General features: G+C 44.0%; 1 protein-coding gene across 3 annotated transcripts in view; it reads left to right on the top strand.

The window, feature by feature from the left end:
* Positions 1-21,525, top strand: part of TOGARAM2 (TOG array regulator of axonemal microtubules 2) — a 121,632-nt gene extending 100,107 nt beyond the window's left edge. For all 3 annotated transcript variants that reach the window (XM_073556348.1, XM_073556346.1, XM_073556347.1), the window contains exons 8-20: positions 4,500-4,660; positions 6,218-6,350; positions 10,207-10,380; positions 12,362-12,500; positions 12,614-12,719; positions 13,149-13,384; positions 16,892-17,050; positions 17,125-17,242; positions 17,500-17,618; positions 18,575-18,785; positions 19,508-19,724; positions 19,882-19,968; positions 20,271-21,525. In XM_073556348.1, the coding sequence (XP_073412449.1) occupies positions 4,500-4,660; positions 6,218-6,350; positions 10,207-10,380; positions 12,362-12,500; positions 12,614-12,719; positions 13,149-13,384; positions 16,892-17,050; positions 17,125-17,242; positions 17,500-17,618; positions 18,575-18,785; positions 19,508-19,724; positions 19,882-19,968; positions 20,271-20,521 (2,111 nt within the window). In that variant the 3' untranslated portion in view covers positions 20,522-21,525. The remainder of the gene's footprint in view (positions 1-4,499; positions 4,661-6,217; positions 6,351-10,206; positions 10,381-12,361; positions 12,501-12,613; positions 12,720-13,148; positions 13,385-16,891; positions 17,051-17,124; positions 17,243-17,499; positions 17,619-18,574; positions 18,786-19,507; positions 19,725-19,881; positions 19,969-20,270) is intronic.
* The last annotated feature ends 2,142 nt before the right edge of the window (positions 21,526-23,667 follow it).

A 23,667-nucleotide genomic window follows, 5' to 3' on the forward strand; every position in this document is an offset into this window, starting at 1 on the left:
CACACACACAGCTCACACGTATCACACACACACACACAGCTCACACGTATCGCACACACACACACACAGCTCACACGTATCACACACAACTCACACACACACAGCTCACACGTATCACACACACACACAGCTCACACATATCACACACAGCTCACACGTATCACACACACAGCTCACACATATCGCGCACACACACAGCTCACACGTATCGCACACACACACAGCTCACACGTATTGCACACACATACAGCTCACACGTATCACACACAACTCACACACACAAACAGCTCACACGTATCACACACACAGCTCACACGTATCACACACACAGCTCACACGTATTACACACACACACAGCTCACACGTATCACACACACAGCTCACACGTATCTCACACAGCTCACACGTATCACACACACAGCTCACACGTATCACACACACAGCTCACACGTATCGCACACACAGCTCACACGTATCGCACACAACTCACACGTATCACACACACACAACTCACACGTATCACACACAGCTCACACGTATCACACACACACAGCTCACACGTATCACACACACACAGCTCACACGTATCACACACAGCTCACACGTATCAAACACACAGCTCACACCTCACACGTATCGCACACACACAGCTCACACGTATCGCACACACACACAAAGCTCACACGTATCACACACACACAGCTCGCACGTATCACACACCCAGCTCACACTTATTACAGCTCACACGTATCACACACCCAGCTCACACACACACACAGCTCACACGTATCACACACACAGCTCACACATATCACACACACACAGCTCACACGTATCGCACACACAGCTCACACGTATCACACACAACTCACACACACAAACAGCTCACACGTATCACACACACAGCTCACACGTATCACGCACACACACAGCTCACACATATCACACACACACAGCTCACGTATCACACACACACACAGCTCACACGTATCACACACAACTCACACACACACAGCTCACACGTATCACACAACCAGCTCACACGTATCACACACAACTCACACGTATCACACACACACACAGCTCACACATATCACACACAGCTCACACGTATCACACACAGCTCACACGTATCACACACAGCTCACACATATCGCACACACACACAGCTCACACGTATCGCACACACACACAGCTCACACGCATTGCACACACACACACACACACAGCTCACACGTATCACACACAACTCACACACACACACAGCTCACACGTATCACACACACAGCTCATACGTATCACACACACACAGCTCACACGTATCACACACACAGCTCATACGTATCACACACACACACAGCTCACACGTATCACACACACAGCTCACACGTATCACACACACAGCTCACACGTATCACACACAGCTCACACGTATCACACACACAGCTCACACGTATCACACACACAGCTCACATGTATCACACACACAGCTCACACATATCGCACACACACACAGCTCACACGTATCGCACACACACACAGCTCACATGTATCGCACAAACACACAGCTCACACGTATCACACACAACTCACACGTATCACACACACAGCTCACACCTCACACGTATCGCTCACACGTATCGCACACACACACACCCAGCTCACACGTATCACAGCTCACACGTATCACACACACACAGCTCACACGTATCACACACAGCTCACACGTATCACACACACAGCTCACACATATCGCACACACAGCTCACACGTATCGCACACACACACAGCTCACACGTATCGCACACACACAGCTCACACGTATCACACACACAGCTCACACGTATCACACACACAGCTCACACGTATCGCACACAGCTCACACGTATCGCACACACACACAGCTCACACGTATCGCACACACACAGCTCACACGTATCACACACACAGCTCACACGTATCTCACACCCAGCTCACACGTATCGCACACACACACAGCTCACACGTATCGCACACACCCAGCTCACACGTATCACACACAACTCACACGTATTGCGCACACACACAGCTCACACGTATCTCACACCCAGCTCACACGTATCACACACAACTCACACGTATTGCGCACACACACAGCTCACACGTGTGATGGTGTGATATGTTATGTGGATATCATTTTTTGTATATTCCTATTTTTAACAATTCCAGTTATTTTCATAGTGTTTTTCTTATTACATTGTAAGTCTACAGCCTCACTGTATCTGTCTCTTGATGACCCCCTGTAGTGCATTAATCCCTAACGCCCTTTGTTCTCCTCTCCTCCCCAACTGGTTTGACTACCCCTGGACAAGGAAGGGGGTGGGGGGAAGAACGGCAGCTGGACAGTCAGTTCCGGTGTGGACAGGATCGTGTAAAGACTGCATTTCAGAGAGAAGGATCCATTTTTATCCTCTGGTGCTAGAGTTTTGGAATCTCGTTTCCCTGGACATTTTATCCTGATACTGGACTGCATTCTTATTCTGGACTATCTTATCCTTTGTGTGGTGGACTGAATATGGACCTTTTCGTATTTTTGCCTGAATAAAGGTCTTGGAATTGTTCACTCTTTGCTTGCTCTGTTGATTGTGTGATACCAGAGAAGGACCCCGTGACAACACAGCTCACACGTATCACACACAGCTCACACGTATCAAACACACAGCTCACACTTATCACACACACAGCTCGCATGTATCACACACACAGCTCACTCGTATCATACACAGCTCACACGTATCATACACAGCCCACACGTATCACACACAGCTCACACATATCACACACACATGTATCACACAACTCACACATGCATGTATCACACAACTCGCACATGCATGTATCACACAACTCACACATGCATGTATCACAGCTCACACACACAAGTAGCACACTCACAATGACAGACAGCAGTCGTGCATAAACCAAGGAATGATGCGCACAGGACCTGTGATGAGGTCACAGGAGGGGAGGAGTCATGGGTCACTTGATCAGGGGGCCCTGACACCTTCCCTCCTGTGACCGCATTAATTACAGCCTCTTGCACGACCGCAGCATTAGCGTTCAGAGGCTAAATTGTAGGTGCTGTCGCGGGTAGAGGAGCGCTTAATGCCGCCCCCTGCTGCCTGCCGCATGAGCAGCTGGTGCAAATCGCCTCATGTACTTAATTGCACACTACCGGGTATCGCCGATCGGAGCCGGGGACCCGGGACCCTATATGGGCCGGGCCCCAAAGCAACCGCTTCGGCTGCTACCCTGGTAGTTACGCCAGTGTCTATACAGCTGGACACTAATGTAACAACTTGTCAGCAGTAATATCTGCTGGAGAGGTGAATATCTGGAATGAACCCACTCGACATGATCACAGGGTGCTGACTGGCTGTCAAGGCTGCGGGGGGCGTCTGGAGGCCCCTATGTCTGCTGCCATGTGGAAGGACTTCATAGGACATTGCCTATGTGACGCCCTGCAATACCATAGGACCACAGTATTGCAGTGTATTGTGAAACAGACAATCAAGAAATCGCAAGTCCCTTGAAGGATGTAAAACTGTAAAAAATATATATATATTAGGGTGCCAAGGAAATGCATGGTAAAAATTAAGTCGCAAGTGTTTGACGGTCTTACTTCCTAATTTTGTTCCTTTTTGGTCATGGATATTTTATAATTTTCTTTTTTTAAGATTAATGATCATTTACTGGCTGCTCAGTGGCACATCATATTGCAGTTTTAAATGTTTGTTTAGTATTTATCGTCATGCATATCCCGAGTTATGTATGGTATGTTATGCCGTTTACCGATCAGATTAATTAAGTGAAGTAAAGTAAAGTGCAAATGCAGGACAGTACTCAAATAAGTTCAAGAACACGGAACAAGGGAGTATAGATAAAGTGTAAATGCCTAAATACATATAAGAGACACCAAAATATAAATTGCAGCTACTTCAAAAAGCAGAGTACATAGCATATAATCTGTTTTAAAAATATACGCCATAGAAGTATACAATGGCGGTGGATTTTTTATATAAATGCCCACTAATCAGGATATAAGGTAAAGGTTACATATGCTAATGGCGCATGTAATTGTAATACATGCCCAAACCATAAGTACATGTGCTGCTAGCAAAAATAATTATAAGGTGTCCACAAATTTTACCTTAAGTCCGTGCGTGCGATCTCCAGGATGAGCCTAACCCCGACGCGCGTTTCGACGTCTGCCTTCGTCAGGGATTTCCTCGTCTCTTCTTTTGCTTATGAAGGGAGATAAGCGGTTGCAAAACACATCACGCGCCGCTTATCTGGAGCAAAACACATACTGTAACGGAATGGATTGTGAGTCTGATCATCCCCAAATCTCATTCCTGTAGGCAGTATTATACTCATTATCTACTAGAAATGGATGGACAGAGGGGTCCGCAGGGGTGCGGACATCTGCTTACAATAATGCATCTTCTATCTCCCGGCAGACGCAGATCACACAGACAGTCGCGCCACGAATCTTATGGAAGACACAGTGGAACTGATCCCTTCAAAAACGATCCTGCCACTTGCAGCCAAAGATACCGATGATGCACCACTAGCCCAGCTAGTCAGAGACGACGAGGAAGGGAAGGAAAACAATGCACGGGTAGGCGAGAATATATTACAGGGCAAAGTCAAGGATGGAGTAGGTAAAAAAAGTACAGAATGGCTGCAGCACAAAACGTGACCACAAGGGGCGCACCATCAATTAGCTTTATTTTTAGTTTGCAAATTATTTTAGTGTAGGATGAAAATTACCCTGTACTATTCTAGGGCAGGAATAATACACTGCTCAAAAAAAATAAAGGGAACACTTAAACAACAGAATCTAACTCAAAGTAAATCAAACTTCTGTGAAATCAAACTGTCCACTTAGGAAGCAACACTGACTGACAATCAATTTCACATGCTGTTGTGCAAATGGAATAGACAACAGATGGAAATTATTGGCAATTATCAAGACACCCTCAATAAAGGAGTGGTTCTGCAGGTGGGGACCACAGGCCACATCTCAGTACCAATGCTTTCTGGCTAATGTTTTGGTCACTTTTGAATGTTGGTTGTGCTTTCACACTCGTGGTAGCATGAGACGGACTCTACAACCCACACAAGTGGCTCAGGTAGTGCAGATCATCCAGGATGGCACATCAATGCGAGCTGTGGCAAGGAGGTTGGCTGTGTCTGTCAGCGTAGTGTCCAGAGGCAGGAGGTGCTACCAGGAGACAGGCCAGTACACCAGGAGACGTGGAGGGGGCCGTAGGAGGGCAACAACCCAGCAGCAGGACCGCTACCTCAACCTTTGTGCAAGGAGGAACAAGAGGAGCACTGCCAGAGCCCTGCAAAATGACCTCCAGCAGGACACAAATGTGCATGTGTCTGCACAAACGGTTAGAAACCGACTCCATGAGAATGGTCTGAGGGTCCAACATCCACAGATGGGAGTTGTGCTCACAGCCCAACACCATGCAGGACGCTTGGCATTTGCCACAGAACACCAGGATTGGTAAATTCGCCACTGGCACCCTGCATAGGGTAGAATTAATATATACAGAATTATTATAGGGCAGGATGAATATATAGTGCAAGTATTGGAATTACTCATACAGTGTAGGTTAAGAGACAAATGATCTGATGAAGAAATAATCTTTTTAGTGATTGTTTTATTAACAGCAAAGTATGGCTATTGCATAGAACTTTCGTGATTCCGAAGTATCACATACGGCCAATAGAGGTGCCTCATCTATTGGACCCACTGTTCTTATACATTTTGTATAGCCTAATAATCAGATTGACAGTATAACCCGGGTATAGAATACATCTTTATAGAGGTCTGAGATCAGGTTTCCTGATACAGAGCTGCGAAACCTCAACATAGAGGTAAATATAATGATTCCTGCAGCCACCACTAGGGGGAGCTTTTTTTCCAGACTAGCCCCATATGTGTCCATGGGTTATATCTTGCATTGCATTGAATAGGGCTGGGCTGAAGTACCACAGACTACCTGTGCACAGAGGTGGCACTGCTTCTGGAAGAAAACAGCAGGATTTTCTAATTTTGGAACATATATTAATTAAAAATGCAATGTTTAAATTTTATTTTACTACTTTTTTTAAATGTGATATTTTCAGACATTTCTATATTCATCGGCAATTATCTCCACAGATTATCTTCACCATATCAAAGTCTGCACAAGACAAGATGAGACAAAAACAGCAGGAGATCGAAAACATCCGAAATGAAAAAAGGCGAAGCCAACAGCAATTATGGGACAAAGCACAAGGAGCGGATTCTGGAGGTCAGAACCAGGAGGAACTGTACATCTCACTGTGTATGGTGATAAGGAGCATGCTGGTATAACCTGGGCATCTCCTGTATATAATTATATATGTACAGCCGGTATAACCTGGGCATCTCCTGTATATAATTATATATGTACAGCTGGTATAACCTGGGCATCTCCTGTATATAATTATATATGTACAGCTGGTATAACCTGGGCATCTCCTGTATATAATTATATATGTACAGCCGGTATAACCTGGGCATCTCCTGTATATAATTATATATGTACAGCCGGTATAACCTGGGCATCTCCTGTATATAATTATATATGTACAGCCGGTATAACCTGGGCATCTCCTGTATATAATTATATATGTACAGCTGGTATAACCTGGGCATCTCCTGTATATAATTATATATGTACAGCCGGTATAACCTGGGCATCTCCTGTATATAATTATATATGTACAGCCGGTATAACCTGGGCATCTCCTGTATATAATTATATATGTACAGCTGGTATAACCTGGGCATCTCCTGTATATAATTATATATGTACAGCTGGTATAACCTGGGCATCTCCTGTATATAATTATATATGTACAGCTGGTATAACCTGGGCATCTCCTGTATATAATTATATATGTACAGCTGGTGTAACCTGGGCATCTCCTGTATATAATTATATATGTACAGCTGGTATAACCTGGGCATCTCCTGTATATAATTATATATGTACAGCTGGTATAACCTGGGCATCTCCTGTATATACTGTAATTATATATGTACAGCTGGTATAACCTGGGCATCTCCTGTATATAATTATATATGTACAGCTGGTATAACCTGGGCATCTCCTGGATATAATTATATATGTACAGCTGGTATAACCTGGGCATCTCCTGTCTATAATTATATACGTACAGCTGGTATAACCTGGGCATCTCCTGGATATAATTATATATGTACAGCCGGTATAACCTGGGCATCTCCTGTCTATAATTATATATGTACAGCTGGTATAACCTGGGTATCTCCTGTATATAATTATATATGTACAGCTGGTATAACCTGGATATCTCCTGTATATAATTGTATATGTACAGCTGGTATAACCTGGGCATCTCCTGTATATAATTATATATGTACAGCTGGTATAACCTGGGCATCTCCTGTATATAATTATATGTGTACAGCTGGTATAACCTGGGCATCTCCTGTATATAATTATATATGTACAGCTGGTATAACCTGGGCATCTCCTGTATATAATTATATATGTACATTGTACAGCTGGTATAACCTGGGCATCTCCTGTATATAATTTTATATGTACAGCTGGAATAACTTGGGCATCTCCAGTATATAATTATATATGTACAGTTGGTATAACCTGGGCATCTCCTGTATATAATATATGTACAGCTGGTATAACCTGGGCTTCTCCTCTATATAATTATATATGTACAGCTGGTATAACCTGGGCATCTCCTGTATATAATTATATATGTACAGCTGGTATAACCTGGGCATCTCCTGTATATAATATATGTACAGCTGGTATAACCTGGGCATCTCCTGTATATAATTATATATGTACAGCTGGTATAACCTGGGCATCTCCTGTATATCATTATATATGTACAGCTGGTATAACCTGGGTATCTCCTGTATATAATTATATATGTACAGCGGGTATAACCTGGGCATCTCCTGTATATAATTATATATGTACAGCTGGTATAACCTGGGCATCTCCTGTATATAATTATATATGTACAGCCGGTATAACCTGCGCATCTCCTGTATATAATTATATATGTACAGCTGGTATAACCTGGGCATCTCCTGTATATCATTATATATGTACAGCTGGTATAACCTGGGTATCTCCTGTATATAATTATATATGTACAGCTGGTATAACCTGGGCATCTCCTGTATATAATTATATATTTACAGCTGGTATAACCTGGGCATCTCCTGTATATAATTATATATGTACAGCTGGTATAACCTGGGCATCTCCTGTATATAATTATATATGTACAGCTGGTATAACCTGGGCATCTCCTGTATATAATTATATATGTACAGCTGGTATAACCTGGGCATCTCCTGGATATAATTATATATGTACAGCTGGTATAACCTGGGCATCTCCTGTCTATAATTATATACGTACAGCTGGTATAACCTGGGCATCTCCTGTCTATAATTATATGTGTACAGCCGGTATAACCTGGGCATCTCCTGTCTATAATTATATATGTACAGCTGGTATAACCTGGGTATCTCCTGTATATAATTATACATGTACAGCTGGTATAACCTGGATATCTCCTGTATATAATTGTATATGTACAGCTGGTATAACCTGGGCATCTCCTGTATATAATTATATATGTACAGCTGGTATAACCTGGGCATCTCCTGTATATAATTATATGTGTACAGCTGGTATAACCTGGGCATCTCCTGTATATAATTATATATGTACAGCTGGTATAACCTGGGCATCTCCTGTATATAATTATATATGTACATTGTACAGCTGGTATAACCTGGGCATCTCCTGTATATAATTTTATATGTACAGCTGGAATAACCTGGGCATCTCCAGTATATAATTATATATGTACAGTTGGTATAACCTGGGCATCTCCTGTATATATTATATGTACAGCTGGTAAAACCAGGGCTTCTCCTCTATATAATTATATATGTACAGCTGGTATAACCTGGGCATCTCCTGTATATAATTATATATGTACAGCTGGTATAACCTGGGCATCTCCTGTATATAATTATATATGTACAGCTGGTATAACCTGGGCATCTCCTGTATATAATTATATATGTACAGCTGGTATAACCTGGGCATCTCCTGTATATAATTATATATGTACAGCCGGTATAACCTGGACACATCCTGTATATAATTATATATGTACAGCTGGTATAACCTGGGCATCTCCTGTATATAATTATATATGTACAGCTGGTATAACCTGGGCATCTCCTGTATATTATATATGTACAGCTGGTATAATCTGGGCATCTCCTGTATATAATTATATATGTACAGCTGGTAGAACCTGGGCATCTCCTGTATATAATTATATATGTACAGTTGGTAGAACCTGTGTATCTCCTGTATATAATTATATATGTACAGCCGGTATAACCTGGGCATCTCCTGTATATAATTATATATGTACAGCTGGTATAACCCAGCCAGCTCCTGTATATAATATATATGTACAGCTGGTATAACCTTGGGAATTATTATATGTAATTATATATGTACAGCTTCTATAACCTGGGCATCTAATGTATATTATGTAGGGATTCACTCTGTCTGGTAGTCGGTAGCGTTCACACAATCACAGGGTTTTGGTGCTATAGCCAGGATAATGTTAATTTCCACAGGTTGCATAGCACCAAAAACAAAATCATACAGATATAGTAAATCCTGGCCTTGTCCAGATGATGGCTAAACAGACCCTGGCTACTTCATACATGGATGAGCTAGATCCAGTTCCGTCAAGCAAAACTCATTTCATCCACAGAAACCACTGATACTTGCGGCTTGGTGCCCACGGCCTGTGCAGATTCTTCTCTGAGAGATTCCAGCTGTAACTCCAAGACACATCCATTCTGGTCAGCTTCCCCAACACAGTGACTTACATGAACTCCTAGCCTGTTTATATGCAGAGCCAGCCAGGTGCACCTAATCCGAGCCTGCAGAGCTAGGATGTAACACTAGCCTACCTGGCACTGATACAATAATTATATATGTGTAGCTGGCTTTGGTTATGAATCTTCTTGTATGTTGTAATAAATAATGTGTATTTAATATTTCACAGAGTTGGGTAACATTACCTCACTCAGTCTAAGTGGCATTGGAACAGTTCCTCTCAGCTCAGAAAAAAGGCGAGCACAGAGTATAAGTTTAAATAAATGGGTGAGCCGCCCATCTTTACCCAGCATACCCACGGTGAAGCAGGACGAAGCCAACAGTGATTTTCGACACTCTTCTGGTAAATATTATAGTAGTTATATTCTTGTACATAGGGGGCAGTATTATAGCAGTTATATTCTTGTACATAGGGGACAGTATTATAGTAGTTATATTCTTGTACATAGAGGGCAGTATTATAGTAGTTATATTCTTGTACATAGGAGCAGTATTATAGTAGTTATATTCTTGTACATAGAGGGCAGTATTATAGTAGTTATATTCTTGTACATAGGAGCAGTATTATAGTAGTAATATCCTTGTACATAGGGACAGTATTATAGTAGTTATATTCTTGTACATAGGAGCAGTATTATAGTAGTTATATTCTTGTACATAGGGGCAGTATTATAGTAGTTATATTCTTGTACATAGGGGCAGTATTATAGTAGTTATATTCTTGTACATAGGAGCAGTATTATAGTAGTTATATTCTTGTACATAGGAGCAGTATTATAGTAGTTATATTCTTGTACATAGGGGCAGTATTATAGTAGTTATATACTTGTACATAGGGGCAGTATTATAGTAGTTATATTCTTGTACATAGGAGCATTATTATAGTAGCTATATTCTTGTACATAGGAGCAGTATTATAGTAGTTATATTCTTGTACATAGGAGCAGTATTATAGTAGATATATTCTTGTACATAGAGGCAGTATTATAGTAGTTTTATTCTTGTACATAGGAGCATTATTATAGTAGTTATATTCTTGTACATAGTGGCAGTATTATAGTAGTTATGTTCTTGTACATAGGAGCAGTATTATAGTAGTTATATTCTTGTACATAGGGGCAGTATTATAGGAGTTATATTCTTGTACATAGGGGCAGTATTATAGTAGTTATATTCTTGTACATAGGGGCAGTATTATAGTAGTTATATTCTTGTACATAGGGGCAGTATTATAGTAGTTATATTCTTGTACATAGGGGGCAGTATTATAGTAGTTATATTCTTGTACATAGGGGCAGTATTATAGTAGATATATTCTTGTACATAGGGGCAGTATTATAGTAGATATATTCTTGTACATAGGAGCAGTATTATAGTAGATATATTCTTGTACATAGGAGCAGTATTATAGTAGTTATGTTCTTGTACATAGGAGCAGTATTATAGTAGTTATATTCTTGTACATAGGGGCAGTATTATAGTAGTTATATTCTTGTACATAGGGGGGCAGTATTATAGTAGTTATATTCTTGTACATAGGGGCAGTATTATAGTAGATATATTCTTGTACATAGGGGCAGTATTATAGTAGTTATGTTCTTGTACATAGGAGCAGTATTATAGTAGTTATATTCTTGTACATAGGGGCAGTATTATAGGAGTTATATTCTTGTACATAGGGGCAGTATTATAGTAGTTATATTCTTGTACATAGAGGGCAGTATTATAGTAGTTATATTCTTGTACATAGGGGCAGTATTATAGTAGTTATATTCTTGTACATAGGGGGCAGTATTATAGTAGTTATATTCTTGTACATAGGGGCAGTATTATAGTAGATATATTCTTGTACATAGGGGCAGTATTATAGTAGATATATTCTTGTACATAGGAGCAGTATTATAGTAGATATATTCTTGTACATAGGAGCAGTATTATAGTAGTTATGTTCTTGTACATAGGAGCAGTATTATAGTAGTTATATTCTTGTACATAGGGGCAGTATTATAGTAGTTATATTCTTGTACATAGGGGGGCAGTATTATAGTAGTTATATTCTTGTACATAGGGGCAGTATTATAGTAGATATATTCTTGTACCTAGGGGCAGTATTATAGTAGATATATTCTTGTACATAGGAGCAGTATTATAGTAGTTATATTCTTGTACATAGGGGCAGTATTATAGTAGTTATATTCTTGTACATAGGGGCAGTATTATAGTAGATATATTCTTGTACATAGGGGGCAGTATTGAAGTACATAGGGGCATTATTGCAGTATATGTATCAGTCAGGCAAATAGATGTCATTTTTTATCTTACAGCATTTTCTTTACCTGCCACCTTTTTGGATGGTTTTGACTGGGACTCTGACTCTGAGAATGGGGGTCTTGGCATGGGCCCGATGTCTCATCCAGAGCAGGGATTGTTGGAGGCTCTGAAGTGGCTCAATAACAAGGACTGGTGAGCTTTTCCCCATCTTTTACCAGTTACCCGTTTGCGCCTCATCACTTGTTGATGCCCTCTATGATGTACTGTATATAAAGCCTCATATTACAGTTTTCCTTATCATGTAGGGAGCAGAAGGAGAAGGGTCTTCTCAGCGTGAGATGTCTGGCGTCCTGGCATCCGGAGGTCCTATTCTCCAGGCTTCATGATGTCAGTATAGCAGTTACCAGAGAGGTAAGATGATCGGCGGGAATAGCTAATGGAGTAAATAAAAATGCTAAAAATCTCACTTAGTGGGTGGTCTGCTTTGGACAATTGATTCCCCAGTGAGAAGCTGATCATAGGTTTCTGATCAGATGTAGATTTCGGGGATCCTGGTATAAAGTTTCACTACAGCGCCCCAAGTGTGGAAATTAGGTATTGCACCTTACTCATCTAAATGACGGACATGGTTGTCCTGCAGAGAGAGATGCTCTTTAATAGTCATATAACAAGAAGTTAAAAGACCAACTCGAAAACATTTTTTTTTTGCTTTTTTAAAGCTATTTGTAGATGGGTTCCTACAGTATTTACCTCCTAGAAATGTGATCCCAAATTCCCAAATTGAGCCAATATTGTATTTCTCTAAATAAAAAATAAATAAAGTGCTGTGTCCACCGTCAGGTCAACAATCTGCGGTCTAAAGTTTCCCGCCACGCCATCAGGACCCTGGCCGACCTGTTCAAAGCCCTCCGAAGAAATATGGACCAAGAAGTGGAGGAGATCAGCCGGGTTCTGCTGCACAAGATCGGGGACTCCAACGACTTCATTCGTGACGAGTCGGATAAGTCTTTGGGGGTCATGGTGGAATACGTCAGCCCATCAAAAGTCCTCACGGCGCTGATTGCCGGGGGCATCAGGTGGGTGTAGTGTCTATGGGGGGTCCGATGGCTGGGACAGAAATGTTTGTAGTTCTCCGTTACACCGCGTTTCTAATTATTACACAATTTCTATTTTCCTCTGATTTCCCTAAATGGTGGATGCAGATGAGTCCGTATAATGGGCAAATCATTGACCGTTAGACGATAAATGACATTTTGTCTGAAAAATTTCCCATGAGAACGGGATTTTTTTTCAAAACTAGAAAGCTCAAAATGTGGCAAATTCTTCTACACAATAAGTGTCCAAACATTCCATAGCTTGTAAAGAAGTGAAAATGGTCATTTGTGGAATTTGTGGCCTTAAGATGTCACATTTGCTGAGACGAGAAGCTTTTTCAATCAAAGACATCTTAACCGCCCGAGTCCATGTGACATCGGAGCTTCTGTGAGGTCAACTTCATAGTTCTGCCTCCATTGATCTTGTGAGTTTTCGGAGAGTTTCTGCAGGGATTTCTTTGCACGATTTCAGAATCGCCCCCCAGAGCTGCTGTTCTGATGTTATCGTCCCCCCACCCTCAGAGATCTTCTGGTTCTCAATAGGTCTGAAGTCAGCGGAGGGTGGTGGCCACACCATGAGTTTTTCTGCTTTTATGCCCATAGCAGCCAATGACTCGGAGGTTTTCTTTGCAGCATAAGGTGGGGCATTGTCAGCAGGAAGATGATTTTGCCATGGACGTGGGTCGCCCGCCAGGGCCGTGGGGTACTCAGAGCCGGGCCCGTTGATTTCAATGGGAAGTGTCACGGTAGCGGTGACCCGGTCCGTGGCCCTGGTCGTCCATGTAAAAGGAAATAGTGTGGCAGAGGATTATTTTTTTTAAGTGGATGATTCGTAACGCCATCTGTGGTGTTCGGCAATGAAGATGTTAAGCTGACGCTGCAGACAGATCCTCTGGGACAGATGGTGTGGTGCAGCAATGATGTTGTGGCCCCCCACAGGCAGGGCTGTAGTCCCAGGGCAGTGTAGATGGAGAGATAGTGAGGAGAGCGTAATGGTGCAGTGTTAAGCACAGAGATGTAGCAGTGCTGAGTGGGTTAGCGCAGGAATAAGCAGAGGACACCAGGGCATGTAGTTCCAAAGCTTTACTCACAGTCTGTTGTGCATACAGGTGCCCGCCTCGGTGCTGTGTCCTCCAGGTCAGGGGCTTAGCCAACCTCCAGGCAAGATGAAGTACTCCGTTCCAACACTCCGCCAACATGTGCCTTCTCTGAACGTCTCCTTTCTAGCGCTTGCAATGAAGTACTTGTGGTTGTGTGTTATACCCAAGTTCCTCCTGTCAGATGTTCCTTTGAACTCTACTTGTACGGCAGACAGCTGTAGCCTGCTTCAGGGACTCCTTACTACCAAGTCCCGGCTCACTCATGTTGCTGTTGTGCCCCCAAGTCTTGTGTGGGAATAAAGTGGCGACAACTTCTATCCCTCCGGTGTCTGTCGCAGGACCAGTATCCATACAACCTCGGGGACCGGACCCCGGCCCTGCGCTTAGAACTTGAGGAAGGGCTCTGCTCTGACCCTAGTCCTTAGTTCTCTTCCTTTCCTCACGTTCCATACAAATCTTTCTTTCTTATGGAGAATCAGGCTTTCTAGTTCTCTTTCCAGTGCCAGCAGACCCAGGTCACAGGAGACTGCTGCAGCACCTCCCTCCATCCATCCCACTCAGGGGATCTTCTCTCACAGACTGACCTAGTCCTAATCATCTCCTGCTCACTTGTGCAGACTAAGCTCCACCCACCTCCCAGCACTCTTCGTGTTCCAAGCAGGGAGCCACCAAAGGTGCTTTGCTACACTACTATGTTGTGTGGGATGCAGATGTTGGAGTGTGGTCAGGTGTCTCCACCTTACCTGGATGGTGGGGCACCACACCTCAGGAGGAGGTGCAGTACCTCTGTGGCGACTGAGCCTCAGGGGCGCCACAGACGGCACAGTTCTTCGTTTTGTACCATGTAGGAAAGTGACCAATTAGAAACTCCATATCCTTTACCATGTTCACACTTTCAGGGACCCTAAAGGGGCTACCAGCTCTCTCCCCATGATTCCAGCCCAAAACATGACAATGCCACCTACTTGTTAATATCGCAATCTAATTGGGACATGATGGCCATCCACCAACTATCCACTACTCCATCCATGTGGTTCATCCAGGTTTGCACGGCGTCATCGGTACAGACGACTTTTTATAGTTAGTCTTCATGTATGTCTGAGCCACTGCAACCACTTCTGAGCGCTGTTTAGGTGTGGCCAAATAGCAGGTTTATGAACAACTGCAGCCTCTTGAAGATCCTACAGCTTGGGTTGGTTCCTAGACTCTAGAGGCACCATAAACTTCAGATATCTCTCTGCTGCTTTGTAATGGGATTTAAACAACTACTTTCATAATCGGATGAATTTGTCTGGCAGAAATCTTCCTCATTATGCATTTATCTGCAGGAACCTTTCTTATTATGCCTTTTTCTGCATGAACCCAACTGTGCTCTGTATCAGCCACAAATTTCTGCCCAGTACGATGATCGCACTTGTGTCTTTGTGATATTGTCACGTGGGGCTTAGTCCCACTAAGGCTGTAATACCCGGGGGCCCTGTGATGTCCCTATAACTAGGGGAAACCCTGTCTGACCCTCAACCCAGGGTTTTTGCTGATGGTGCAAATGCCTGAGCCTCCAACCTTTCCTTGTCTCCTGCTCAGCCCTGCACTTAACCCTCCACCCTCCACCCAGTGAGGAGACACACCACCAAAGCTCCCACACAAATAAAGACAGACAGGGAGAACTTAAACTGCACCGTGCCGCATACACACAGGACTATACAGTAATGTGAACAGGGCACAACTAAACACAAATATGGGAAGGAGAAAGGATAACAACGGATCATACGACACCAGATACAAATCTCTCTCTCTGCAACACCTCCACTCCAGACCGGAACCACTTGGTATGAAACACAAGCTATAATCGGCGACGCCCATAGGCCAGCATGACTATTTAAAGACCGTGGGCGTGACTAACCATCCAACCTGGTCTCCAGCAGGATTAACCCCCGAGAGCCTGATGATCAGGCCGGCGCCACTGAGGCTATAGTGGCTGGAGGTGGAACTACCTCTGCCTGCCGGACGCTGTGGTGTAAACAGCGTCCGACATGACAGATATATCTAATGTTTTCATACCTAGTGCAATGTCTTGGACAATGTGACGCTTTCGGCAGCAGAGAGATCCTTTTTCTTTCCCTTGTTGCTTGAAACCTGCAGCTTCTCAATAATGTGGCACATCCTTCTTAAGGAGCTTTCCTGTAATCGGCCTTATCTAGCATCTAATTATCACAGGGGTCTGAGATTGTTTTCAGTGATCCAAAGACCCCGAGACATAAACCGTCCATGAGTTTTTGGGAAAAACAAAAAATTACAACTTTATGACACTTAAATCCAACTTGCATAATAATTTAGGACGTGATGTAAATATTTTCTTTCTTATCGTTTGTCTTGTTCTCTTCTGCAGCCATAGGAACAGCTCAGTGAGAAAGTGCGCGGCAAAGCATCTCCTGGCTGTGGTGGAGCAGCTGGCGGTGGACAGACTGCTGTCAGGGCCTCGGGAGAGCACAGACACCTTCCTCAGGACGCTGGTAAAATTGGTGCAGGACGGACAGCAGGACACCAGGTACCCGGCAAAGACTATAATTATACAATGGGGTCGTTATACTGGCGGCTTATCCTCATCTTCTGCTGTTCCAGGTTCTATGGACGTCGGATGTTCGGCTTAGTCATGACTCACCCAAAATTCGAACAGCAGATGGAGCGCTTGATCCCGTCACACGACCTGCGGGAACTTATCGCTACGGTTAAACAAAAAGTACGTAGGCCAAAATTATAAGAATATTGCCTGTCTTATTGCACTCCCTGGATGGATGTGGGCTGTCACGTGGCCGGTCACTGGCAGTGTGTTGTACGGAGCATAGAGAGAAGAGCTGACATAAGTAAACGTGTGTGACCGGGTGACAGAAGGCCAATCTCCGTGGCCCCCACAATGGCCGACTACGGCCGCAGACTCCTGTCTGTCAAGTGATTTTGGACGAGAATCCACTTTAATTAAAATGTCACTTCTCATAGGAAGCGAACGACATTGTCTCAGACGTTCCATCGGCCAAGAGTCAGCGGCCGGTCCAGAAGAGCAGCACGGTCGTGAGTGCAGCCGCGAGACCCCAGGACACTCCGGACGCAGACCCCAGGTGGGAGGAAAGCTTTGTTTTATTTACTAAAAGGATTTTGTCTGAGGTTTTTATACCTGTTCAAATTTTCCAGCACACTCCTCTACTGAAATACTCTGTGCTGCTGGGAAGTCCAGCTCCTTCCACTATGTAATCAGTAGTCAGTGATCTCCCACAATATCCTCTCCTGAAATACTCTGTGCTGCTGGGAAGTCCAGCTCCTTCCACTATGTAATCAGTAGTCAGTGATCTCCCACAATATCCTCTCCTGAAATACTCTGTGCTGCTGGGTCTCTGTGTAATATTCAGTGACCACACATAAGATCATCATACCCCTCTCCTGAAATCCTCTGTGCTTCTTGGAGTCTCCCCTCCTTCCACTGTGCATCTTTCAGCCTGACCGGCCTCCTGTCTATTTCTCCACATATTTAGCCATGTGCACGTTAACCATATCATATGAGAAAGGGTGGAGGTCACTGTCCCCCCCCCTCCCAAGATCTCCTAAAATACTCTGTGCTGCAGGGTTTTATTTTTATTTGGAAACAGGGGAGGCTGAACATTTGCTTTATTGCAGAAATGTATCATTGCGTATTGTCATCATAAGGCTGATGTCTGAGCCCCATTCTTTCTGGCTCCTGCGGAGTCTGGCTAAAGAAAATTAAGAAGCAGGGATAATATAAAAAAAAAAAAATAAGTTCACCACCCCACCCCAAAAAAAGACAGGAAACAAACTATGTAAAACAAACCCCAAACTCTTTTAAAATTCATTTTAACTACAATAGAAAGTAATCAAAACACCAAAATAGCACCAATAAAAAAAAAACAAAAAAAACGGTTCTGCAAAAAAACAAACAAAAAAACAACAACAACCCAGCACTATGTAAATATAAATGCCAAGTATACCGCAAAAACACTGAGCGAGCGCTGATATTAATGCTACATGATATCTATGTACCATTGTATGAATTTTTCTTTAGCCTAAACCAACCCCCCATCGTGGACTCCGAACCGCAAGAATCCCCGGTCCCACGGCGGCAACTTGTCCGTGCAGCGGAGGTGACGGAGCAATTAAAGGCGCTCACGACACTACTGACAGCCAAGGAATATCAGAGTAAAATGGACGGCGTGAAGCTTTTGACAGAGCACTGCAGGAATAACATCAAGTTTGTCACTTCCAACATTACTCAGGTTATTGGCCGAAAGTCTTTAAAAAGTAACAAATTCCTTCTTTTTGTTTAATTATCAATCAGCCTTTGCACAGGGATAAATCTTTGTAATAAACTCCATTACCTTATTTTGCTTCATTTTATCTCAAAGACAAATTTAACTGATTTCGCTCATTCTCTTATATAGCTGCTCTGAACTGCTGCTCTAGCAGGGATCCGTACTTAGACACAGTTTACAAACACTGAGCATGGGGGAGGGAAGGAGAGAAGCTCACATGGGGAGATTGTGTGTAAATAGTGTCTGAGTACGGATCCCTGCTAGAGCAGCAGTTCAAAGCGGCTGTAAAAGAGCATGAGCGAGGCAGATAAACCAGCACGTTCTGCTTGGTACTGGAGACAGAAGGACGCAAAATAACATAATAGAGTAGATTATAAAAAATTCATAATTTTGCAAAGCCTGATTGATAACCTTTTTTTCCCCCATTAAATTAAGTTACATTTTCTGTGTGTGATACGGAGTGTCAGCATCTGGGGTTGTGCTCCATTAACAGTAAAAAAAAAATCATCTATGTACCCGTCGAAGATGTACCTAAAACTAACTGTCCCCCTCCCTCAATGTTAAAGGAGCTCAGCTATCCTGCAGGGGTGAGCACTTATACAGGCACTGTATACATCATGTATTATCCTCCTGTACTGTGCAGATGTCACCTAATTAATCGACAATCAATTTTACGATTTATGCAGATATTTGATGCATTTAACCCGAGGATGCAGGATGCCAACAAGAAGGTGAATCAGTTCGCGCTAGAGTCAGCCGCAGCCATGATCCCTATTTTAAAGGACAGTCTGCACCACGTCTTAGTCCCTATGGTGACCGTCATTACAGACAATCTGAACTCCAAGCACGCCGGCATCTACACGGCGGCGGTCAGAGTCCTGGACACCCTGATCGCCAGCATAGGTAGTGAGCGAGAATGTGCACAGATATGTGATCAGTATATTCCAGGAGGCCACAGTGCCCCAATAATATCCAGAGTGCCCCATAATATCCACAGTGCCCCCATAATAACAGTGATATCCACAGTGCCCCATATTAATGTTGCCCTTTCCTATGACAGATAATCTGTGGCTGCTGCAGCCTTTGGCCGGACGGGTGCGTTTTCTTAGCGGCCGTGCTATGAATGATGTGACGGAGCGATTATCAGGTGAGGCAGAACATTTTCTGATATTTTTGGACATTTTGGGGGCTTCATGTTTCCGGCCATGGTGGATAGGGTCTGACTGGGGTGTCAGGGCCCACCGGTGGATTGTCCGGTGTCCGGCAGGCCAGTCCAACGCTGGTGGTGGACATAACTTTACCAGATGAAACCAATGATACAGTGTTTCTTACAATGTCACCCCGGTGCCGTGATAAACGTACCATGCTTGTGTTACTGACGCCGTGGCCGCTTCCCTCTAGCCACAACCCTCTTAATGTACTACTCACTTCTTACTGTCACTGTTACAGGCCTGGTGGGCGCTGTGTACCCCCGGAAGCCACAGGCAGTGGAGCGCCACATCTTACCAGTGCTGTGGTATTTCCTGTCTAACATCACCGGGAATGGAGTGCTGCCGGGACGCAACGGGAACTTCAAGGACGTGGTCACCAGACTGACGAGAAGCCTGAACCGAGTGATGGGGCCCAGCCTGGAGGAATACGCCTGCGGGCAGTCGCAGTACGCCGTGAAGATGCTGGCCGACATTCTGGGCACCAAGTGAACACACAGATTCATTGTCAGGAACAATGTGACCCCCCGAGAGAGCGGAGGGGAGATGGTCTGCGGACTGCACCCATTGGGGCTCATCGGTCAGGACCAAACCGTAAATCCCCATCTGTGCCGCGGATCCAAGCTCCATCCCCTCCAATCCACACGACAAGCTGAAACGCCCAGATCTAACTATCTAACAATTTAATTTGCTACACATTTACCTCCAAAAATTAACGAATCCAAATTTAGTTTTTTTGGGGGGGATTTTATTGCAGGTTTCCCACCAGCTGCGACTTTTTGAAAAGTTAATTATTATGTGAAATGATTCTTTGCCTTTGGCTGTAAACCTCTCCCTGCAGACCCGCGGGATCGCTCTGCTAACGGCACCGCAGCACGACGGGGCGTCCTGCTGATCTGCATTAAAGGGGAGGTTTGTCTTCCGGGTGTTACCTGCCGGATCATAAAATGTTCCTTACTTTTAGGATTCATATTTTGTAGCAGCTGCAGAATACATTGTATCTCTGGGAAGAGGGTTCGTTTTTTATTTAGTTCTGCTTCTTCCGTTTTCAGTCAGTCGTCTTCTGTAATCCTAGCAAAAGCTTTGCATACTGGTAAAAATTGCATTTCATGTTCAGTAACTTCACAGATTTGTCATCATGTATCCTGTACTGATCCTGGGTGACATAATTTCATATACTCCATTTACATCCAGAGCTGCATTCATAATTTTGCTTGTTTCCTGTGGGTTTCCAGACTTGATGTCTCTGCTGCCCCCTGGAGGTCTAGCCATGCTGTTGAGACCTCCGCCAGCAGGGATATAACTGAGATTAGTTCCCCTTCCCTCTTCTGGACATTGATTCTGCAGATCTGTTGACGCCATTGCTATTCGTCGGTGCACAATACCCAGCAGATGTCTCCTCTGACATGGGACAATCTATGAAGACCCCTGTGCGTCGCTCTCTATGTACATACTGTATCATGTGCCTTAGCATTAAAGGATATTTTTATACTGTCGGTTTCATCTGTGCTCTGAGTGTTTCCATTGTTCTTAGATGGTCTCCATTGTTTCAACCAACTTTACAAATATCAATAGAACATGTGAATATAAGAAACTTTCCAACATCCTATCAGCGAAATCTGCTTCTTTTTTGCACTTAGGATATACTTCTTCCCCTGCCTCCTGAACTCACTGTTCCCTATAAAAAAAAACTGCTAAAATACATACTCCTCAAGTGAAGACAGACTTCCAAGTCACCTAGGTCTTCTGTATAATGTCCTCCATGCTGCTGCTTTATGGTAAGTGCTCTATCTCACCCAGGTGCGGAATTCACATCTACATTGCTCAGTATTGCTGTATGATGCCCTCTTTGTGATACATATCTACAGGCGAGCAGGATTCTCTCATATCTGTGTGCTGCGTATGTGTAGATTGTATCTAACTTCAGTCACTTTGGAAACAAAGGACTCAGGATTAGTAATGTATTATACTCCAGAGCTGCACTCACTATTCTGCTGGTGCAGTCACTGTGTACATACATTACATTACTGATCCTGAGTTACATCCTGTATTATACTCCAGAGCTGCACTCACTATTCTGCTGGTGCAGTCACTGTGTACATACATTACATTACTGATCCTGAGTTACATCCTGTATTATACTCCAGAGCTGCACTCACTATTCTGCTGGTGCAGTCACTGTGTACATACATTACATTACTGATCCTGAGTTACATCCTGTATTATACCCCAGAGCTGCACTCACTATTCTGCTGGTGCAGTCACTGTGTACATACATTACATTACTGATCCTGAGTTAGATCCTGTATTATCCTCCAGAGCTGCACTCACTATTCTGCTGGTGCAGTCAATGTGTACATACATTACATTACTGATCCTGCGTTACATTCTGTATTATACCTCAGAGCTGCACTCACTATTCTGCTGGTGCAGTCACTGTGTACATACAGTACATTACTGATCCTGAGTTACCTCCTGTTTTATACCCCAGAGCTGCACTCACTATTCTGCTGATGCAGTCACCGTGTACATACATTACATTACTGATCCTGAGTTACATCCTGTATTATACTCCAGAGCTGCACTCACTATTCTGCTGGTGCAGTCACTGTGTACATACATTACATTACTGATCCTGAGTTACATCCTGTATTATACCCCAGAGCTGCACTCACTATTCTGCAGGTAGTCACTGTGTACATACATGTGGGGAAGGTGACTTGACGGACAGACTTGACTGGAAGTAGGAGGGGACGATTTGTGCACTTTAGACGGAGATTGGCAATGACAGAAAGGTAACAGCAGGGAAAGACAGAAAAGGGAGTGCATCACCGAAATTTGACCACAAGATGGCAGGGGGAGTGTAGTTCAGGACTTGACATCAGCTTACTGCTATAGGAACTGCTTAGTCATGGGGGGCGGGGAGATAGGAACCCAGGAGGGAAATTCCCCAGTGAGGGGATAAATAGGACAGGCTGGGGTTCCAGGTTAGGCTAGTCCCGGGAGGAGCTCAGGAGAAGACTCAGGACAGAAGCCTGAGAACGGAGGAAGAGCTCGACCAGGGGACTGACAGGAAGAGACAGTTGGGGGGTGGCCCTGACACAACGGACCGCAGGACAGACGAGGCCCCGGGGGTACCGATTGGACGACGACCTCGGGCAGGTGAAGCGCTGGCGATAGATTGGTCCAGGACAGCCCCAGCGAAAGAGCCGCGAGGGACGTCATCACGACTGCAGGAAAGGTGAAGGTACCCGGGCCTGGAAACGGAGAGCTGTAAAGGTGCTGCGGTGTATGGCTACGGTCAGGAGGACGGCCAATAAACTCGGACCTGTTACAATTGGAATCTGCCTCTGTCTTGTCTTTGCATCGTCTGGTCGTGGTAAGCAGTGGACCACCCCCCAATCCGGCCCCCTACCACATTTGGCGTAGTCGGCAGGATCGCCGCCGCTAATACTACATCTTCCGCGGCAGGCCTGCTCCAGGAGAACTCAAAAGGACTTGGGCTGCCCACCTGTGGATTACAAATTTGCTCACCTGTGGATTACAAATTTACCCGCCTGTGGATTACAAATTTGAGACTCGGTTCCGGATCCTGGGCTGTCATCAGAAGATCCGGGGCGGTACCAGAAGCTGGACAA

The sequence above is a fragment of the Dendrobates tinctorius genome, unplaced genomic scaffold (genome assembly GCF_039654945.1).
Source record: "Dendrobates tinctorius isolate UK_male_01 unplaced genomic scaffold, ASM3965494v1 ptg000232l, whole genome shotgun sequence".
Taxonomy (NCBI): Eukaryota; Metazoa; Chordata; class Amphibia; order Anura; family Dendrobatidae; genus Dendrobates; species Dendrobates tinctorius.